This window comes from Hyla sarda, chromosome 5 (genome assembly GCF_029499605.1).
Source record: "Hyla sarda isolate aHylSar1 chromosome 5, aHylSar1.hap1, whole genome shotgun sequence".
Taxonomy (NCBI): Eukaryota; Metazoa; Chordata; class Amphibia; order Anura; family Hylidae; genus Hyla; species Hyla sarda.
In genome coordinates, this window is record NC_079193.1 from 121,757,601 (window position 1) to 121,781,503 (window position 23,903).

General features: G+C 43.2%; 1 protein-coding gene across 1 annotated transcript; it reads left to right on the forward strand.

Moving 5' to 3' along the window:
* Positions 1-11,202: 11,202 nt before the first annotated feature.
* On the forward strand, positions 11,203-23,556 carry LOC130273425 (general transcription factor II-I repeat domain-containing protein 2-like). The gene is made up of 2 exons (XM_056520197.1): positions 11,203-11,297; positions 22,719-23,556. The coding sequence occupies exons 1-2, from the start codon at positions 11,292-11,294 to the stop codon at positions 23,535-23,537; spliced, it is 825 nt and encodes a 274-aa protein (XP_056376172.1). The 5' UTR covers positions 11,203-11,291; the 3' UTR covers positions 23,538-23,556.
* The last annotated feature ends 347 nt before the right edge of the window (positions 23,557-23,903 follow it).

Sequence of the window (23,903 nt, forward strand, 5' to 3'; positions counted from 1 at the left end):
GGCTCACTGTACCCCTTGTTACGTTCCTTGAAAGGTGTAGTTTCCAAAATAGTATGCCATGTGGGGTTTTTTTTTTTTTTGCTGTCCTGGCACCATAGGGGCTTCCTAAATGGGACATGCCCCCCAAAAACCATTTCAGCAAAATTTACTTTGCAAAAGCCAAATGTGACTCCTTCTCTTCTGAGCATTGTAGTGCGCCAGCAGTTCACTTGACATCCACATATTTAATGTTTCCATACTCAGAAGAGATGGGGTTACAAATTTTTGGGGGCATTTTCTCCTTTTACCCCTTGTAAAAATGTAATATTTGGGGGAAAACTAGCATTTTTGTGAAAAAAAAAAATCATTTACACAGCCAACTTTAACGAAAAGTCGTAAAACACCTGTGGGGTGTTAAGGCTCACTGTACCCCTTGTTACATTCCTTGAGGGGTGTAGTTTCCAAAATATTATGCCATGTGTTTTTTTTTGCTGTCCTGGCACCATAGGGTCTTCCTAAATGGGACATGCCCCCCAAAAACCATTTCAGCATAATTTGATTTGCAAAAGCCAAATGGGACTCCTTCTCTTCTGAGCATTGTAGTGCGCCAGCAGTGCATTTGACGTCCACATATGCAGTGTTTCCATACTCAGAAGAGATGGGGTTACAAATTTTGGGGGGCATTTTCTCCTTTTACCCCTTGTAAAAATGTAATATTTGGGGGAAAACTAGCATTTTTGTGGAAAAAAAATAATTTACACATCCAACTTTAACGAAAAGTCGTGAAACACCTGTGGGGTGTTAAGGCTCACTGTACCCCTTGTTACATTCCTTGAGGGGTGTAGTTTCCAAAATAGTATGCCATGTGTTTTATTTTTATTTTTTTTGCTGTCCTGGCACCATAGGGGCTTCCTAAATGGGACATGCCCCCCCAAAACCGTTTCAGCAAAATTTGATTTGCAAAAGCCAAATGTGACTCGTTCTACTCTGAGCATTGTAGTGCGCCAGCAATTCACTTGACGTCCACATATGTGGTGTTTAAATGCCCCCCAAAATTTGTAACCCCATCTCTTCTGAGTAGAAGAGATGGGGTTACAAATTTTGGGGGGCATTTTCTCCTATTACCCCTTGTAAAAATGTAAAATTTGGGGGAAAACTAGCATTTTTGTGAAAAAATTATAATTTACACATCCAAATTTAACGAAAAGTCGTGAAACACCTGTGGGGTGTTAAGGCTCACTATACCCCTTGTTAGGTTCCTTGAGAGGTGTAGTTTCCAAAATAGTATGCCATGTGGTGTTTTTTTTGGCTGTCCTGGCACCATAGGGGCTTCCTAAATGGGATATGCACCACCCCCCCACCCCCATTTCAGCAAAATTAGCAAATGTGACTTGTTTTCTTCTGAGCATTGTAGTGCGCCCGCATATCACTTGACCTCCACATATGTGGTGTTTCCATACTCAGAAGAGATGGGGTTACAAATTTTGTGGGCATTTTCTCCTATTACCCCTTGTAAAAATGTAAAATTTGGGGGAAAACTAGCATTTTAGTGAAAAAAAGAGCATGCCAGTGTAAAAAATGAAGATTTTGAATTTTCTCCTTCAATTTGCTGCTATTCCTGTGAAACACCTGAAGTGTTCTGATATGAAGGCCCTTCAAATCCACTTCAAAACAGAACTGGTCCCTGAAAAATTTCGATTTTGAAAATTTTGTGAAAAATTGGAAAATTGCTGCTATACTTTGAAGCCCTCTGATGTCTTCCAAAAGTAAAAACATGTCAACTTTATGATGCAATCATAAAGTAGATATGTTTTATATGTGTTACAATAGGGGGCGTGGCTTGGCGCTTGCTGGAGATGGTTTAACTACTACAGCGAAAACCCGGCCAAAAGGGTCTTAAGTTCGTACCATGTCTTCCAGAACCAGAAAGAGGAGTAAAGGACAGGCAAAACTCCGCAAACTTACCGACTTTTACATATCGGCGGACCCACTGCTTCCCCAAGATGGCGCTGGACCATCCTCCCCAGCCTCCTCAGAAGCCTCATCTTCGCGCCACAGGGCAGGGGCCCGCCACCATCATGCCCCGTCTGAACGGAGGAGCTCGTCTGTTTCTCCTCACTCACCGCAAGCTCCACAGACTGACTCTCCGTCCGGCTCCCGACGTTACCTCAGCGGCCTCCGGGATGTTACTGCCAAGGCAGCTGTCTTTACACCTGCTTCTCCTATCTCCGGCAGCCCTGCAAAACAACGGCAGCGCATGAATAGAACGGAGGAAGATGACACTGAGGACGGGGTGAGTCTTTTCACTACTCCTCTAATTGCTGATAGCCTGACTAATATCCCTATTAGTGATGGCCCTGTAACGGAACTTACCATGAAAAACATGTTAGTTGCACTTCAACAATCCATTCATATGGACGTTGCTACTATGCTCACTCCTATTAAAGTAAACCTCACAGAGGTTCAACAGAGGGTCCATCATGCTGAAACTAAGATGAGTGAATTCGCTAATTCGCATAATGCCCTTATTGATGCTCACCATGATCTGGAGGCAGAGGTCACTAGTCTGCGGGCCAAAATGGCGGACCTAGAGGATAGGTCCTGACGAAACAATGTGAAATTTCGGGGAATTCCAGAGACTGTCCCCCCCCCCCCTGCTCTCAAAAAGTTCCTACAGGACTTTATGAAAAAATTCTGCCGCATTGCACCTCTCTGGATCTTACAATTGACACGGCACATAGAGTCCCTAAACCAAGTCATTTAGCTGAAGACATACCAAAGGGATGTTCTAGCGAGGATCCATTATTTTCACATTAAGGATGAATTGATGGCTATGGCCAGGAATACTCCACAGCTCTCTGGAGACTTTTCCAAAATCACCCTATTTACAGATCTTTCTGCGGCAACCTTACAACAGAGGCGCATGGTTTTTCCCATCCCCTCTGCTTTGCGCATACATATAATTATGTACCGGTGGGGATTCCCGGTACGTCTTTTGGTTCAGAAGGACAATTCCCTCCACATTCTTAAATCTGTTGTAGAAGGTCTCCAGCTACTATCCAAATGGGACATGATTCCTGGCGACGAGTCATCTCTCCCCCGACCTCCACCGCATTATCTGGAACCGGATTGGCAGACCTTGGGATCCGTCAAGTGACTCCACTCCACATTCTCATTGCAAGGCTCAGTCTGACCGGCCTCACTGGCACAAGTGAACTATGCTCCCCTGCAAGTTTTCTACAGCTGCAGTTTTCTGCAGGATTTCTTACAGGACTTTTGTTTGGCTGATTGCCTTTTCTATTGACTGTTGTGTTTTGCTTTCTGGTTCTCTTTCAGGTGGTAATCTGGAACTCTTACAGTGGAGGTCGTGGTATCTTCTCGCACATGACGGACATTGCAAGTATTGCATTTTTTTTCTATTACCATGGTTCTCAAATTTGTGTCCCTAAATGTAAATGGGTTGAACAGTCCGTACAAAAGAGCTCTTTTATGGTCTGATATGCAACAGCTAGCTGCAGATGTTTTTTGCGCCCAAGAGACACATCTTCTCTGTAGAGATGCGCATAGAATTAAACACCACAATTATCCTAATATTTTTCATTCACATGCCCCCTTCAAAATTAGAGGTGTATTGATAGCTGTGAAAAACACTGTTGCTTTCTCCCTCATAAGAAGCGTGGCTGATCCTCTTGGCAGATACTTAATTCTAGTGGGCTGCTTTAATAACTCTGTGTATACCATAGTAACGGCCTATGCTCCTAATAGATGTCAGGGTAGGTTCTTCAACAAATTGCTCAAGAAGGCTGAGAAATACCGTGAAGGGAAACTACTTATATGTGGAGACTTTAACACGGTGTTAGATAAGAACTGGGATTGCACGGCAGGCTCTCGCTCACACAGTTCAAATTTGGCTAGAATGTTACCTACATGATGTTTGGAGAGCCCAACACATTTGGGAAAGGGATTATACCTTTTTTTCTGCTGCGCATAATAGTTATTCTAGAATTGATTTTTTTCTGGTTGACAGGCCACTGTTATTAGACACTGTTATTGGTGTGATCAAATGGTCCGATCATGCCCTTATATCGATCACCGTAAGGGAACAGTCCAATATCCGACCCACCTATTTATGGTGGGCTGATAATTTTCTTTTACAACACCCTGTTCATTCCCAGACGTTAGATTCTGACCTGAGAGAATACTTTGAAGTACATGCCTCCACAGACACTGATATCACCACTATATGGAATGCCCACAAGGTATTCATAAGGGGAACCTTCATCAGACTAGGTGCTAAATTAAAAGTGGCCAGATTAACAGAAATAAATAAGCTGCTGCAGGACATCGAAGCTGTGGAATCTGTTCATAAAAATCACCAAACACAGACTCAGAAATCACACCTGTTAGAGTAGAGGACAGCCCTGAGGGAGAGGCTATTTATGGATCATGAAAGGAGGATGAGGAAGGTCAAGGCTAATTACTACACTAACTCCAACAAAGCGGGCAAATTGCTTGCGTCTCACCTCAAACAGAGACAGTCCAAGTCTAAGATCCCATTCTTATGGAATGGGGACAAATCTGGTAAACTAACTCACCCATCTGACATAGCGAACCGCTTCAAAACTTACTATGAATCACTCTATAATCTTAGGAATGATCGGGACACTCCTCAGCCAACCTTAGAGAACATAGATGATTTCCTGGCATCCATACACCTCCCCACCCTTTCTTCTGGACATCTCTCTATTCTAAACTCCCCCATCTCTGTGAATGAGATAACACACACTATTCGCTCTCTCCCAGCTGGTAAAACTCCAGGGCCAGATGGTAAGACGAACTAATATTTTAAAAGGTTCCACACTATACTAACATCACCCATGCAAAGGTTTTTCCAATCATCTATGGATATGGGCCTATTCCCTCCCAAAAATCAGCAAGCTTTAATTATCACCTTAGATAATCCGGGAAAACCAGGAGTCCCCACAAAATTTTCGCCCTATATCCCTCCTAAATTGTCATATTAAAATATACGCAAAAATTATAGCAGCTAGATTTGCCCAAGTACTGCCGCATCTTATCAGGGAAGATCAAACTGGTTTTGTCCAACATAGACAATCCTCTGACAACTCGCGTAGAGCATTAGGCCTCCTCCATCATATTAACTGTCATAATATTCCAGCTCTCGTGGTTGCACTCGACGCTGAAAAGGCGTTTGATCGCCTCCATTGGACATACGCCTTTAGAGTGTTGGAGGTTATGGGATTCCATGGACCTATACTCCCGGCAATCAAGATGCTCTACACACACCCTACTGCTAGGGTTTTTACAAATGGAATGTTATCAGATCCATTCGAGCTATCTAATGGTACCCACCAAGGATGCCGACTGTCACCCTTACTGTTTATCCTATCTCTAGAGCACTTGGTACAGGCAGTAAGGGCCTCCACCGACATTGGGGGCATACGTATTGGAGACCATGAACACGGTATCTCTTTATATGCCGACGACATACTCTTAACCCTCTCCCATCCTGATAGATCCTTGCCTGCTGCGCTTGCTTTACTAACATCATTTGGAGATATATCCTATTATAAACTAAACAAACAAAAATCACAGGATCTCCCTCTTCCCCTCCCTAATAAATCCCTTAATAACCTTAGGTCAAATTTCCCCCTAGACTGGCGAATAGAGAGAATTAAATATCTTGGGATAACGATCACATCCAAATTTGCAAACTTATATGCGGCCAATTATTCCCCATGCTTCCACTCAATTGATCTTGATTTATCTAGGTTAAGTAAAGTGGAGGTTTCGTGGCTCGGAAGAGTTGCTGCTTTTAAAATGTCGGTCCTGCCCAAACTGCTGTATCTCTTCCGCACACTCCCTATCCCGATCCCTATATCCTTTTTTTCTAAGATCCGGGCGCAAATAGTCTCTTACATCTGGGAAGGCAAGAGACCTCGGGTCCCATATTCAGTAACCACAAAACACAGAAGGGTTGGAAGTATGGGAGTTCCGGATATTCGGAGATATTACATGGCCACACTGGTATCCCTACTTCGCCACTTATGGAAGAATGATATTTCTGTCGCATGGGGTACTATTGAGATTCTACGCACAAGGTGTCCCCCCTAAAGCTTTACTATTCTTATATGCTTGGGTGGTTCCTCTGCCTACTACATTGTCTCCATTAACTCTAGCTGGCCTCAAATGTTGGGAATCATGCCACTCTTCTAGCTCACCGAAATCTTCAACATATAAATTTAATGCTCCCTTGTCTACCCTCCAATTAGCTATCCCAGATATATATCATATATATCATATATATATATATATGATATATATGATATATATCATATCATATCACTATATCATATATCCCAGATATAGTGCTGACGCAATGGCAGAGATGTGGAGTGGACATCATATCAAAGCTGTTTAGGAATGCTGACCTCCTTTCCTTTCCCACACTTCAACATGAGCTCCAATTGCCCTCTAACTTACTTTTTTCGTACCTCAGAATTAAGCATTTTTTTAAACAATAGACACACCCCACTATTGAATACAAATTTATATAGCTTTTTCTCCCTTAACCGCAAAGGCTTAAAATGTATATACTCTGAATTAGCAGACTATGAAGAATTAACTATAACACCATCCATGAAGGCTTGGGAACTAGACCTGAATGTCTTAATCTCACCTGCTGAATGGGCTGGAGCTTACAAACATATTTATAAATCTCTCCAAAGTGTCATGCATATTGAAGCCATTATGAAAACTCACCTACGGTGGTACTATACACCTTCCCGCTTACACCGGATGTATCCTTCAAGCTCTGAGCTGTGCTGGAGGAACTGCTCTGAGAGAGGTAATCTCCTTCATATTTTATGGGGTTGTCCTAGGATCTCCACCTATTGGTCGGCGGTCAAATCCCTAAGAAATAGTGTTACGGACCTCCCTATAAGATTGTCCCCGAGATTGGCATTACATTACTGGTAGTGGGCTTAGATGTATTCCCGCCAACCCTTTGTCCCTTAGTTTGTAAAATTCTTGTGCTAGCCAAACTGGTCCTCACGAGATACTGGAAGTCAAGTACTTGCCCTAGTATTGTTGAATAGAGTGCCACAATTAACCACATATGCCAGCTAGAGGAGATATGGGCTATTGGTAGGGAAAGCTTCCCAAATTTCATGCTAATATGGGGACCTTGAAAATCATCCCATAACGTATCCCAGGGTATGTCTGTGTTGCCTATTTACTCTAGAATCTAACCCTTCCTCCCTTATACCTTGAACGGTAATGACTGTCTGATTATTATTATTAGTTCACTTCCACACCTCCACTGATGCTCCATTGACGTTTCATTACACGAGCACTGTCATTTCATTTCCACCTTAGTTGTATTTAAGTTTATTTTCTGTTGTGGTTCTCTTTACTTGAATCTCCTATCCCTCACACATTCCGACTGCCTGTATGCATTACTATTTTAGGTTGGTACACGCACGTGCTGATGAGCAGACTGTGCGGCTGTCTAGGCCAATGTTTTCCACCGCTTAGGGATTAGCATGCTGTAGGTGACCTCCTGAACAATATATCGAACAGTGGGATTAGTTTGATGTAGGCATTTGTTCGGATATGTGTGCGACTTGTATTCCCTTTACCTAAATAACATGTATTGTTCAAGCTATATTTGCGTGTTATTGCATGTTATTCTATGTTTTAGTTGTGAACTATTCGATGTTGTGTATGCTTTTATGAATCTGCTTTTGACTGTTCGGAAAACTTAATAAAATACTTTGAAACGTATATGTGAATCAATATATAATTTATTTGGAATATTCATTTTCCTTGAAAGCAGAGAGCATCAAATTTTGGAATTTTTCACCAAGAAATGATGCAAATAATGGCCGGGTCCTACAGTGAAAATTGGCTGGGTCCTTAAGGGGTCCCTGCAGTCAGGGTTACCTATGCCTATATGGCCTGGTAACCTACAGGATTCTAAAGGTGCAACAGTTGATGACTCTTCTGTGATCTACTGATCATTTCATACAAATCATCTTGACATGGTTATACACAATCAACAAGAAAGAAGGGGAGCTCACTAAGGCTATAGGGGGTGCCAAGGTTAACTGAATGACACTGAATACCTGAAGTGCCTAGCAGATTGTGTAATAGTGTTACAATGGGGAGTACAGCCCTGGATACTGGGGGGGGGGGGGGGGGAGGGAAAGATAGTAAAGGAGGGTAAAAAGGAAGAAAATGGGAGAGAGCAAAAGAAAGATAGCTACAACACTGGATAAAATATATAAATGTGCTTTAGGCTAGAATTCCACTGAGATTTTTGCCCTGCGATTTTTGGGGCATACAAACGCCAGAAAAAACGCCAGAAAAACTGACACAGTTTTCCCCTGCGTTCTGGCATTTTTACCTTTGTGTGGAATTTGCCTTTTTTGGCCCCTTTGGCATTTTTTTTAACAAAATAGTTGGGTACCAAAAAAAAAAAGGATGCAGTAGGGATGTAAAAATTAATTTAAAGGGGTACTCCAGTGAAAACCTTTTTTCTTTTAAATCAACTGGTGGCAGAAAGTTAAACATATTTGTAAATTACTTCTATTAAAAAATATTAATCCTTCCAGTACTTATTAGCTGCTGAATGCTACAGAGGAAATTCCTTTCTTTTTAGAACACTGATGACATCACGAGCACAGTGCTCTCTGCTGACATCTCTGTCCATTTTAGCAACCATGCATAGCAGATGTATGCTAAGGGCAGCATGGTGGCTCAGTGGTTAGCACTGCTGCCTTGCAGTACTGGGGACTTGGGTTCAAATCCCACTAAGGACAACAATAAATAAAGCGTTATTATTATTATTATAATAACGTCAGCAGAGAGAACTGTGCTCGTGATGTCATTAGAGAGCATTCCAAAAAGAAAAGAATTTCCTCTGTAGTATTCAGCAGCTAATAAGTACAGGAAGGATTAAGATTTTTTAATAGAAGTAATTTACAAATATGTTTAACTTTCTGCCACCAGTTGATTTAAAGGAAAAAAGGTTTTCACTGGAGTACCCCTTTAACTAAATGTTTATTTTTTATAACAACATTTTTATACATTTTTTCATAAAGTGTGTGTGTGTGTTTACCTTTTTTTTCAAATTTTTTATGTAGTACTACTACTCCCAGCATGGAACACACTGTTCCATGATGGGAGTAGTAGTACCTGTACTATAGACATATCGCCCCAGGTGTCAGTCTAACACCCGATGAGATCGTCCATAATATAGCAGAGATGCGGCTCTATACAGCGCTCACATCTCTGCTCTGTACTCCGGCCAGTGATGTGTATAGAACATCACTCATTAATATTTTACACCCAGAGCTGTGATTGGACGTATGGTTGCAGCCAATCACAGCTCTGAGGAAAATATGAATGAGTGGCCGGCGGAGTACAAAGCAGGGATGCGAGCGCTGTATACAGCTGCTCCATCTCTGCTATAGACAGGACGATCCCAACAGGTGTCAGTAGTGATACCCGCTGTCATCTGTTCTTAACTGCAGGTACTACTGCTCCCAACATGGAGCACACTCTGCTCCATGCTGGGAGCTGTATTACCAGCATTAATAGACAGATCGCAGCGAGTGTAATTTCTGACACATGATGTGATCTGTCTATTAATGCAGGTACTACAGCTCCCAGCATTGAGGAGAGTGTGCTTCATGTTAGAATTAGTAGTACTTGTAGTTAAGGAAAGATCACAGCAGATGTCACTACTGACACTCGCTGTGATCCTCCAGTATAATGTATGGATGCGGCCGGCGCTCTTCTATGGTCCCCTGCTCTGACGTATATATACACATGTTCCTATTTCCCACAGAGAGCTGTGATTGGCTGGAACCATCTGGCCAATCACAGCTCTCTGCGGGAAATATGAATATGTGTATATATACGTCAGTGCAGGGGACCATAGAAGAGCGGCCGCCCACATCTATACATTATACATGAGGATCGCAACAGGCGATCTGTCAATTAGTACAGGTGCTACAACTCCCATCATGGAACAGTGTGTTCCATGCTGGGAGTAGTAGTACTACCTAAAAAAAAAAAGTTTAGTGAAAAACACACACACACACACACACACACACACTACATTTTTATTATTGTCGGCTACATTTTTAGTGCTTTAGCCGCCCACATAAATTGAACCCTGTTTAAAAATTAATAAACATTTCGCAATAAAAAAGAAAAATTTCGTTAGATACAATTTTTTCCATCACTACTGTATCTTTTTTATTATTTTTTTTCATGGTACCCTACGAAATTTTAATAAAAAAGGTATCTCCATCACTTTTTTGGATGGCTAAAGTCCAAAAAAGAATAAAAACCGCCTGCAAAAACGCAAAATTTAAAATCAACATGGCGTTTTTCTTGGCGTTTTCGTTCTCCCATAGACTTCTATGGGAGGAAAACGCCACAATTTCAGGGCAAAAAACGCCAAACTAGGTTTTGTCGGGCGTTTTGAAAATCCAGCCTCTGAGCCCAAAATTGCTGAAAAACGGCAAAAGGACAAAAAATAATGCCAAACTGAAAAACGCCAAGTGAATCTGGCATTTTGCAGTTTACTATTGACTTGCAGCTAAGATCTGGACGCTGCGTTTTTTCGCAGAAAAACGATGTGCGGGAAAATTGGCCTCAGTGGAATTCCAGCCTTATTATTATACTTGGTGCAAGGTGGTAGGCAGTTTACACTGCAGGGCCCTAGCGGTTATTACTCCCAGCCTTAAATACAGAATTAATATATATATCAGGCACTAAAGATAAAATGGCTTTAGGTAGTACAGTTAAAAAAAACTCTAGCAATATGAAATGATATATAGATATATAAATAATCAAGATAAAACTATTAAAATGTCTCTGGCATCAGATCTCTCAGATCAAACAATGTTGGTCCGATTTGTAATGCAGTAAAGGTGGGAATGCAGTTTGTGAAAATAACACACTGTCTGATATATCCCCCAATGAGTACTATGTACTCCAAGTTGTTCCTATAAACACAAGATGGTGTATCTGTTGGAGCACTATGGGGGAGATTTATCAAAACCTGTGCAAAGGAAAAGTTGCCCAGTTGCCCATAGCAACCAATCAGATCGCTTCTTTCATTTTAACAAGGAAAGAAGCGATCTGATTGGTTGCTATGGGCAACTGGGCAACTTTTCCTCTGGACAGGTTTTGATAAATCTCCCCCTATGTGACCTGGGATCATCCCTGTGAAGGAAAAACACTGAAAGAGTTTGCAGGGATACAACCCTATTCCTATGAAAGTAAATGTCTTTCCTATTTGTTGTAGGGCTGTTGTGAGAGCTTCACTCCTGCTCCTGTAAAGGTCAAAGTCATTTGTATAGCAGCAGAGCTATTCTCTGTAATTCGATCCTAGGGAGAGATTTAGTGAGGACTGTGTCCTTGCTCACCTGTTCATGTAGTTGCTGTGGTCCTGTCTTCGCCGCAACTTTCTCCACTGGATGTAGCGGCTGCCACTGCGGGCAAGCCGTCTCTCACAGTGAACGCCAGCGGTTTGCTATGATGCGAGTCTTCTGCGGCCGTATGTGAAGGAAAGGGCGCTTGGTGTAGGAGATAGAGCACTTTTTCTGTGCTGAAGCTAGATCGGTGCAGGGGTCTGGGATGAAGTCTAATGACGATTTGTTTTGGTATGCAAGATAGACACATTTCTAACGGCTTCTCCGTTCTTCAGTAGTATCTATGTATTTAAATAGGCACTGTCAGATATAAAAACTTTTGATATGTGGTAAAGCATGCAAAACCAATAGGTTTTACAATTGCTTTAATTAAAAAATGTTCAGTATTTCATACTGAAAAATCCAGTCAAAAAAATGCCTCCCTGCCTCCTGGGATACATATGAGCCTGGCTGTGTCCACTCATCATTACCTACGTCATGGACCCACTTCATGATTGACGGGTCTGCAGATCTAAAGCTGCTGTGATCGGCTCCCTCACTGTCTGTGTTTACTTCACAGTCTCCTGTGTGAGGAGAAGGAGGGAGGGGCGGGAGTGCACTACTGACTGTGAGCAGATGATGAAAGAAGCTGGTGATTGAAGATGGGGACTGAATGGAGGATTTTTGTTTAAAAAGTAAGTGTCCCGTGGTAATGTGCATGTGTATGAATAAATTAATTCACTGTGTGTGTGTGTGTGTATCTAATACAGGGAGACTACAATCATATGCCTCCAGCTGTTGCAAAACTACAACTCCCAGCATGCCTGCACAGCCAAATGATGTGTGGGCATGCTGGGAGTTGTAGTTTTGCAACAGTAGGAGGAACACAGCCTGCAGCAACACTGCTGTAAATCTGAGTTTTACTAATAATATGCCTCCAGCTGTTGCACATTTCGTTTTTTTTCTGTTGCATGTTTTTTTTAGTGTCGCACTAGTCAATTATGTCGCACAAACTTTGAGCTACAGAAAATAGTTGTGTGAGTCAAAATGGTTTAGACTTTGTTTAAAAATGTTTCCATGAATCAAAAGTATTCATGTGTTATAATTTTTCAAACATTACAACATTATTATCCTATTATCCTTGTTTATCAGCTTGGGTGTTAAATTAATTGAAACCTAATATTGCAAATGTGTTAAAAGGAAAAAAAATGATACATTAAAGAGGTACTCCGGTGCAAAGGATAGGGGATAAGATGCCTGATCGTGGAGGTCCCGCCGCTGGGGACCCCCGTGATCTTCCACGCCGCACCCCGTTAGAATCAGCCCCCGGAGCGTGCTCGCTCCGGGTCTGATTACTGGCGATCACGGGGACGGAGCATAGTGATGTCACGGCTCCGCCCATGTGTGACGTCACACTCCGCCCCCTCAATAGGCTTCCATAGGCTTGCATTGAGGGGGCGGAGCTTGATGTCACACGGGGCGGAACCGTGACGTCACTATGCTCCATCCCCGTGATTGCCAGTAATCAGACCCGGAGCGAGCACGCTTTGGGGGCTGATTCTAATGGGGTGCGGCGTGGAAGATCAAGGGGGGTCCCCAGCGGAGGGACCCCCGTGATCAGGCATTATATCCCCTATCCTTTGGATAGGGGATAAGATGTCTTAGCACCAAAGTACCCCTTTTACTATCACAAAAGCATTCAATATTTTATTCTAAAGTGTTGAATTGTACAAAATGTTTTCAGGTTAGAAAACAACTTACTTTCACACAAAACACAATGGTAACATAGTAACATAGTTACATAGTTCATAAGGTTGAAAAAAGACCAGAGTCCATCAAGTTCAACCTATAACCCTAATAAGTCCCTATTGAGTTGAGTTGATCCAGAGGAAGGCAAAAAAAAAACTCATACTAGAGGTAAAAATTCCTTCCCGACTCCAATATGGCAGTCAGAATAAATCCCTGGATCAACCTTCTGTCCCTATAAATCTAGTATACATAACTAGCAATGTTATTACTCTCCAAAAATGCATCCAGCCCCTTTTTGATCTCTATTACAGAGTTCACCATGACCACCTCCTCCGGTAGAGAATTCCACAGTCTCACTGCTCTTACCGTAAAGAACCCCCGCCTGTGCTGGTGTAGAAACCTTCTTTCCTCTAGACGTAGAGGATGCCCCCTTGTTATTGATACAGTCCTGGGTATAAATAGATCATGGGAGAGATCTCTGTACTGTCCCCTGATATATTTATACATAGTTATTAGGTTGCCCCTAAGCCTTCTTTTTTCTAAACTAAATAACCCTAATTCTGATAATCTTTCTGGGTACTGTAGTCCTCCCATTCCCCGTATTAATCTGGTTGCCCGTCTTTGAACCCTCTCCAGCTCCACTATATCTTTCTTGTACACTGGTGCCCAGTACTGTGGTTAACAGTCCCTTCTTAGAAATCACTCCATTTTTGCAATTTCACTCAGTTATTGTGTTAGGCAAACTCACACGCTTTTTCAAGTGATTTTGGAAGTACTCAGAGAGTATTTTTTGTCGGTAAAACGCCCATTTCAGAGTGAAAAAAAAACACTCCGAGTGTTTTCTAAAGTGTCGGTTGTGCGACTAAAATTTGGTTGCATAAATAGTCACACAGACGTTGTGACTAAAATTTAGGCGCAAGAACCGAGAAAAAGAGGCAGTTGGACTTTAGTAAATGTATGTGTGTGTGTATAGCATAAAACCAGAAATGAAAGGGTTACATATACTTACTCCTGAGACCAGTGACTGAGGAGAGTGAGAGAGGGGGAGGAGGGGGAGAGGAAAGGGACCCACCCGCCCCCCTGCTTTTTGTCGACAACATTAAGGTAATTCAGAAATAAAACTAATTCTGAGAAAAATAAAAGTCATACACAATATTATATGTACATGATCAGAAATTTTTTGGGTGATCTGACAGGTACGCTTTAAGGCTGGGAGTGACAACAAGGGTCCCACGGTGTAAACTACCCACCACCTTGCACCAAGTATAATAAGAAAGCACATTTATATATTTTAGCCAGTGCTATAGCTATCTTTCCTTTCCTCTCTCCCTTTTTCTTCCTTTTTCCTCTTCCTTCTTATCTCTCTTTTGTATGTCGGGGCCATCGCATAAACGGCTATCCGGCAGCGCAGACTGCTTCAGCTGCCGCCGGATAGCCGTTTAAGGTGCCCCGTGTGCTCCGGTGATGGTCACTCACCTGTCCCCGATGCACCGGACCATCCTCTTGGGGATCCCCTGCATCACCGTCGCTCTCCTTCGTTGTCATCACGTCACCGCGCACGCCATCCCGTCATCCAATAGGAGTGGCGTGATCAGCAACGTGATGACATCGATGAATAGCGATGATCCCAGGCAGCAGAGATAGTCCGGAGAAGTGGGGACACCCCGGGGACGCGGCGACAGCGATGGAGGGCGACATCCAGGGCAGCGCTGACAGTCCGGAGCGGCGGGGACAGGTGAGTATAACTTCCTATTCTCTTCATTGCACGGATCTGTATGTTGAGAGACCACTTTATTTGCAAATTATGGTGGAAATTAAGTATTTGGTCAATAACGTTTTCTGTAAGTCTTTACAAGGTTTTCACACACTGTTGCTGGTATTTTTGGCCCATTCCTGCATGCAGATTTCCTCTAGAGCAGTGATGTTTTGGGGATGTCAATGGGCAACACAGATTGTCAACACCCTCCATAGGATTGAGATTGCCTAGGCCACTCCAGGACCTGAAAATGCTGCTTATGAAGCCACTCGTTCGTTGCCTGGACGGTGTGTTTGGGATCATTGTCATGCTGAAAGACCCAGCAATGTTTTATCTTCAATGCTGATGGAAGGAGGTTTTCACGCAAAATCTCACGATACATGGCCCCATTCATTCTTTCCTTTACACAAATCAGTTGTCCTGGTCCCCTTGCTAAAAAAAAAAAAAAAGCAGCCCCAATGCATGATGTTTGGTATGGTGTTCTTTGGATGGTGTTCTTTGGATGCAACTCCGCTTTCTTTCTCCTCCAGACACGAGTTGATTTTTTACCAAAAAGATCTACTTTGGTTTCATCTGACCATATGACATTCTCCCAATCCTCTTCTGGATCATCCAAATGCTCTCTAGCAAACTTCAGAAGGGCCTGGACATGTACTGGTTTAAGCAGGGGGGACACATCTGGCACTGCATGATTTGAGGCCCTTGCTGCTTAGTGTGTTACTGATGGTAGCCTTTGTTACTTTGGTCCCAGCTCTCTGCAGGTCATTCACTAGGTCCCCTCGGTGGGGTTCTGGAATTTTTGCTCACAGTTCTTGTGATCATTTTGACACCACGGGGGGGAGATCTTGCATGGAGCCCCAGATCGAGTGAAATTATCAGTGGTCTTGTATATCTTCCATTTTCTAATAATTGTCCCGCAGTTGATTTCTTCACACTAAGCTACTTTCCTACTGCAGGCTCAGTCTTCCCAGCCTGGTGCAGGTCTACAATTTTGATTCTGGTGTCCTTCGACAGCTCTTTGGTATTGGCCATAGTGGAGTTTGGAGTGTGACTGTTTGAGGTTGTGGACAGGTCTCTTTTATACTGATAACAAGTTCAAACAGGCAGGGCTGCCATCAGGGGGGTACAATCGATACCCTTTTTAAGGGGCCCGGACCTCCAGGGTGCTTGTCACTGACTGACTGACTGTACTCTGTCAAACATGCAGCCTGCTATGAATATTTTTGCGGCCCAGCGTACCATCCCCGGTCTAATCTTTGCCGGGCGTTCGCGCTGCTTCTGGCTTGGGGCGTCCTGCGCTGTTGCTATGTGCACGCATAGCAACACAGGACGCTGCCGGAGCGAGTAAATATTAAACCGGGGATGGGGGAGGCAATGGGGCAGCGGCACTGGAGGATCCTACGAGATTGCTGCTGCTTATCCCCCACTGTGAATTCTATCATTCATCTCCCTTTCTCACACGCTGCTCCTTGCTTGCAGCGTGTGAGCCATCAGGGACGCGAGCCACGGCTGTCCGGAGCGATGACGTCACATCATCAGGCTGGCGCCTGGAAATCACGTCCCCGCGGCTGACAGTGGTGATTGAAAGAGCTCCCGCGGCTGACAGTGGCTGACACCTGTAGTACCAGTAAGCTAAATGTGGGGGAATAAGTGAAGAACACATGACAGGGGGGCATTATAAGTGTGGGCCATTTGACAGGGGGCATTATAAGTGTGGGGCACATGACAAGGGGGCATTAAAAGTGTAGGGCAGGGGGCATTATATATGTGGGGCACCAGACAGGGGGTATTATATGTGAGGGGCACATGATGGGCTCATCATAAGTGAGGGGCACAGCACAGGGGGCATTATAAGTGAAGGGCACATGACAGGGGGGCCCCCTGTCATGTGCCTCTTACATGTAATGTAATGCCCCCTGTCATATGCCTCTTACTTATGATGACCCCATCATGCGCCCCTCACATATAATACCCCCTGTCCTGTGCCCCACACTTATAATACCCCCTGTCATGTGCCCCAAACTTATAATGCCCCCTGTCATGTGCCTTACACTTATAATGCCCCCGTCATGTGCCCCACACTTATAATGCCCCCGTCATGTGCCCCACACTTATAATGCCCCCTGTCATATGTCCTTCCCAAATAATACCCCCTCATGTGCCCCTCCCATATAATACCCCCTGTCATGTGCCCCACACTTATAATGCCCCCCTGTCATGTGCCCCACACTTATAATGCCCCCTGTCATATGTCCCTCACATAAAATACTCCCTGCCCTGTGCCCCACACTTATAATGCCCCCCGTCATGTGTCCCTCACATATAATACCCCCTGTCCTGTGTCCCACACTTATAATGCCCCCCTGTCATGTGCACCACACTTATAATGCCCCCCTGTCATGTGTCCCTCACATATAATACCCCCTGTCCTGTGCCCCTCACATATAATACCCCCTGTCCTGTGCCCCTCACATAATGCCCCATGTCATGTGCCCCCTGAGGGGGCAGGACAGGTGGCATTATATGTGAGGGGAACATGACGGAAGCATTACATGTGAGGGTCACAGGACAAAGGACATTATTATGTGGGGGGAACAGGATGGACATTGTTACTATGTGGTGGGCACAGGACGGGTAATGATTATTATTATATGTGGGGCACAGAATGGGGCATTATTATACAATTATTACAATACGTTATGGCATTGTATTAAGAGGGTGTACTGAACGGTAAGATTATATTCAGAGAACGCAGTGTGTGGTATTATTATATTCAGGGGCACAGTGTGTGGTAGTATTATATTCAGAGGATACAGTGTGTGGTAGTATTATATTCAGAGGTACAGTGTGTGGTAATATTATATTCAGAGGATACAGTGTGTGATAGTATTATATTCAGAGGTACAGTGTGTGGTAGCATTATATTCAGAGGTACAATGTGTCCTAGTATTATATTCAGAGGATACAGTGTGATAGTATTATATTCAGAGGATACAGTGTGTGGTAGTATTATATTCAGAGGAGACAGTGTGTGGTGGTATTATTTATTTATGGGAGGACAGTGGGACGGAGTTGCAGGACAGTCAGGCAGTTAGCTGGGTTACAGTTAGAAAGAGGGGTAGGGGAAAAAGTGTCAGGGAGGCTAGTCCTGAACTGGCACACCCCAACAAGTTTGCCCGCTTGGCAGATGAGGGGGATGCCATTACAGAGCTAGCAGAACTGCAGCAGGATACCGCCTCTGACCGCCAGGGGGGTGTCTGCTCCAGTAAGGAGGGAGGGAGGAGTACAGGGCAGGCCAGACAGGTACTAGTGGTGGGGGACTCAATTATTAGGGGGACAGACAGGGCAATCTGTCACAAAGACCGGGATCGCCGAACAGTGTGTTGTCTGCCTGGCGCACGAGTTCGGCACATCGCGGATCGGGTTGACAGGTTGTTGGGCGGGGCTGGAGAGGACCCAGCAGTCATGGTACATATTGGCACCAATGACAAAGTAAGAGGTAGGTGGAGTGTCCTTAAAAATGATTTCAGGGACTTAGGCCGCAAGCTTAAGGCAAGGACCTCCAATGTAGTCTTTTCTGAAATACTACCAGTACCACGAGCCGCACCAGAGAGGCAGCGGGAGATCAGGGAGGTAAACAAGTGGCTCAGAAGCTGGTGTAGGAAGGAAGGGTTTGGGTTCATGGAGAACTGGGCTGACTTCGCTGTCGGTTACCGGCTCTACCGTAGGGACGGGCTGCACCTCAATGGGGAGGGTGCAGCTTTGCTTGGGGAGAAGATGGCTAGAAGGGTGGAGGAGTGTTTAAACTAGGGACTTGGGGGGAGGGAACCTACAGCAAAGAGGGGGAAGATAGTGTAGATATAGAGGTGGGAATTATAAATGTACCTGGGGGTGGAGCGGAGGGAAGGGTTAGAATAGTTAATAGGAATAAGCTTCATAGGAAAATAAAACTTACACCTTGAATCCCATTAACCCCAATAACATAAAGGATGGAAATGTAAAGTGTATGTTCACAAATGCCAGAAGCCTAGCAAATAAAATGGGGGAGCTTGAGGCCTTGATACTGGAGGAACATATTGATATAGTTTGGGTCACTGAGACATGGCTGGACTCCTCGCATGACTGGGCTGTCAATCTGCAGGGGTTTACATTGTTTCGCAAGGATAGAATGAACAGAAAAGGTGGTGGAGTCTGTCTGTATGTAAGAAGTGGTATGAAAGTCAGTGTGAACGATGACATAGTGTGTGATGATTCTGAGGATGTGGAATCATTGTGGGTAGAATTACAAAAGGAGGGAAATACTGAAAAAATAGTATTTGGTGTAATCTACAGACCCCCTAATATCACTGAAGAGATAGAAGTTCGGCTTCATAAACAAATAGAGAGGGCCGCCCGGGCAGGTACAGTGGTAATAATGGGAGATTTTAACTATCCAGATATAGATTGGGGTCCGGGGTTGGCTAAAACTACAAAGGGGCGACAATTCCTAAATTTATTGCAGGATAATTTTATGGGCCAGTTTGTGGATGCCTTGTTGGATCTGATCATTTCCAACAACGCAGAGCTGGTTGGTAATGTAACTGTGCGGGAAAACCTTGGTAATAGCGACCACAATATAGTTACTTTTGACTTAAAATGTAGAAAACAAAGACAGGCGGGGAAGGCAAAAACATATAACTTTAAAAAGGCAAATTTCCCTGGGCTGAGGGCTGCACTACAGGACATAGACTGGGGGAGGTGTTCTCAAATACTGATACAGAAGGTAAATGGGACATCTTTAAATCAACTCTAAATAACTATACAGCTAAATATATACCAAAGGGGAACAAATATAAACGATTAAAACTAAATCCTACATGGCTGACACATGATGTTAAAAGAGCAATAAACAACAAAAAAATAGCCTTCAAAAAATACAAATCTGATGGGTCAGCTATAACATTTAAACAGTACAAGGAGCTTAATAAAATCTGTAAAAATGTAATAAAAACAGCAAAAATTCAAAATGAGAGACAGGTGGCCAAAGAAAGCAAAACTAATCCTAAATATTTTTTTTAGATATATAAATGCAAAAAAACCTAGGACAGAGCATGTAGGACCCCTTAATAATGATAATGGGGAGGTTGTCACAGGCGATCAAGAGAAGGCGGAGCTACTGAATGGGTTCTTTAGTTCTGTATACACTATGGAAGAAGGAGCTGACATTGGCCAGGTCAGTGCTGGTAACACATCATGTAATGTACTGAACTGGCTTAATGTAGAGATGGTACAAGGTAAGTTAAGTGATATAAATGTAAGCAAATCCCCAGGACCGGATGGACTACACCCAAGAGTTCTTAGAGAGGTAAGTTCAGTAATATCTGTACCCCTGTTCATGATATTTAGAGATTCTCTGGTGTCTGGTATTGTGCCAAGGGACTGGCGCAAGGCGAATGTGGTGCCAATCTTCAAAAAGGGCTCTAGGTCTTCCCCAGGAAACTATAGACCGGTAAGTTTAACGTGCATTGTGGGTAAATTGTTTGAAGGACTTATAAGGGATTACATACAGGAATACATAGGGGATAATTGTATTATAAGTGATAGCCAGCATGGGTTTACTAAGGATAGAAGTTGTCAAACCAATCTAATTTGCTTTTATGAAGAGGTGAGTAGAAGCCTTGACAGAGGAATGGCTGTGGATATAGTGTTTCTGGATTTTGCTAAAGCGTTTGATACTGTCCCTCATAGACGTCTGACAGGTAAGTTAAGGTCTTTGGGTTTGGAAATTTTAGTTTGTAACTGGATTGAACACTGGCTCATGGATCGTACCCAGAGAGTGGTGGTCAATGATTCGTACTCTGATTTGTCCCCGGTTATTAGTGGTGTACCCCAAGGTTCAGTACTGGGACCGCAGTTGTTTAATTTATTTATCAATGATATAGAGGATGGTATTAACAGCTCTGTTTCTATCTTTGCAGATGACACCAAGCTTTGTAGCACAGTACAGTCTATAGAGGATGTGCATAAGTTACAAGATGACTTGGATAGACTAAGTGTCTGGGCATCCACTTGGCAAATGAGGTTCAATGTGGATAAATGTAAAGTTATGCATCTGGGTACTAATAACCTGCATGCATCGTATGTCTTAGGGGGGATTAAACTGGCAGAGTCACTGGTAGAGAAGGATCTGGGTGTACTTGTAGATCACAGACTACAGAATAGCATGCAATGTCAGGCTGCTGCTTCCAAAGCCGGCAGGATATTGTCATGTATCAAAAGAGGCATGGACTCAAGGGACAGGGACATAATACTCCCCCTTTATAAATCATTGGTACGGCCTCACCTGGAATATGCTGTTCAGTTTTGGGCACCTGTCCATAAAAGGGACACTGCGGAGTTGGAAAGGGTGCAGAGACGCGTGACTAAACTAATATGGGGCATGGAACATCTTAGCTATGAGGAGCGATTAAAGGAGTTACAATTGTTTAGTCTTGAGAAGAGACGTTTAAGGGGGGATATGATAAACGTATATAAGTATATTAATGGCCCATACAAAAAATATGGAGAAAAACTGTTCCAGGTTAAACCCCCCCAAAGGACGAGGGGGCACTCCCTCCGTCTGGAGAAGAAAAAGTTTAGTCTCAAGGGGCGACACGCCTTCTTTACCGTGAGGACTGTCAATTTATGGAACGGTCTACCTCAGGAACTGGTCACAGCTGGAACAATTTACAGCTTTAAAACAGGATTAGATACATTCCTGGAACAAAATAACATTAATGCTTATGAAGAAATATAAAATCTCATCCCTTCCCAATATCGCGCCACACCCCTACCCCTTAATTCCCTGGTTGAACTTGATGGACATATGTCTTTTTTCGACCGTACTAACTATGTAACTATGTAACATGTAGTCCCTGATATCATTGTGTATTCTCCTCACTATAGAGAAGACGTCACCTGTAGTCACTGATATCATTGTGTATTCTCCTCACTATAGAGAAGACGTCACCTGTAATCACTGATTCAATTGTCTTTTCTCCTCACTATAGAGAAGACGTCACCTGTAGTCACTGATATCATTGTGTATTCTCCTCACTATAGAGAAGACGTCATCTGTAGTCACTGATATTATTTTCTATTCTCCTCACTATAGAGAAGACATCTCCTATAGTCACTGATATCATTGTGTATTCTCCTCACTATGTCCCATCAGTGCTGTAGTCACTTGCAAGTTCTGCAGTTATGATAGGTGAAACAGCAACTCCCAGCATAACCTTACCACTGCTAGGGTCATACTGGAAGCTTTAGTATACCCTGATAAATATGGTATTCATTGCTACTGGAGGCAGTCCAGTAGCTGACAAGCGGTCCAGGAGAGGATGGAGGCTGGCAGAGGCGGTCCAGGAGCAGCTGGAGGCGGTCCAGGAGAGGATGGAGGTGCGCAGAGGTCAAAGCCATGTCCTGATGTGACGTCATCAGGCTCCGCCTTGAAGGAGTTCTGACACATGCTGCGGACGGTGCCATTGCGGCTAGTAACCACAATATTTTTGCAAGCATCATTACATCATAATGACACCTGAGGCTTCCCATCACTTCCATTTTGGAATCCATTTGCAAGCAGTCACTTTATTGGAGAGTGTTTTATGTACTGTTTTACATTGTGATCTTGAGGAAGACCCATTGAGGGTAGCACCCAGGCTGATTGAAACTGGATATATTGCCAAGCATAGTGTATGTATGTAATATATATATTTTAATACAATGTTCTATTAATCAAATATTATATGATTACTCCTTCATTTCAGCTCTCTGTATTCAGTATGTCTTCCTCAAAACCAAGTGGTAGTAAAAGTAAACGAAAAATTGCTGAAGAACACCGAAATTTCCAAGAAAAGTGGGAATTTAAGTTTTTTTGCTGTGAAGTAAGCGATAAAATCATCTGCTTGATATGTAATGATGCTATTAGTGTACCAAAGTTATATAATATTAAACGTCACTATGAACAACATAAAACAAAAAATGACAATTATGAAGGATTAATGAGACAAGAAAAATTGAAACAGCTCAAGTTGGGGCTGAAAAAACAACAGTTCATGTTTACTAAAGTATCACAAGAAAGTGAAGCGGCGGTGCATGCAAACTATGTCTTGTCAGGATTGATTGCTAAACATTCGAAAACTTTTACCAAAGGTTATTTCATCAAGGAATGTTTAATAAAAGCTGCAGAAATTGTTTGTCCTGGAAGTGTGAAGGCTTTTCAAGTAATCTCTTTGTCTCGAAATACAGTTGTGGAAAGAGTTACTGATTTGGCTGCCAATTTATGTGATCAGTTAAAATCAAAATCATCTAGTTTCAAAGCTTTTTCCATTGCCTGTGATGAGAGTACGGACATTGGGGGCGTAGCTCAGTTAGCTGTGTTTCTTCGTGCGTGTGACACGGATTTCAACATTTTTGAGGAATTATTGGAACTAGTACCAAGGCGCGGCACTACAACAGGAAAAGATATATTTATTTGTGTTGATGAAGTTCTGCAAAAATACAATCTACCTCTGTCAAAATTAAATTCTGTAGCTACAGATGGAGCTCCTTCAATGACTGGAAAAACCAACGGTTTTGTAGAATAACTATGAAAGAAACAAAGTGAAATTTATGAAGGATCAAAGCTTCATCATACACATTGCATTATACATCAAGAAGTATTATGCACAAAGGTAATAAACATGGAAAATGTGTTGACATCTTTCAAAAAAGTTATCAATTTCATAAGATCTCAATGCTTAAATCAGCAAGAATTCTCTGCTTTCTTAAGTGAAATAGAAAGCGAATATTCCAGTTTGTCCTACTCAGGCCCGTCGGAAGAGGACAGGCAAACCAAGCAATTGCTTGGGGCCCCGAGCTGAGCCTGTGTTTGCCTGTCCTCCTTCCCTATCCCGTTCAGCAGGCAGCTCGCCCTGTCGGCCTGCCGGGCCAGCAGTGCTAGAGCATGTCTG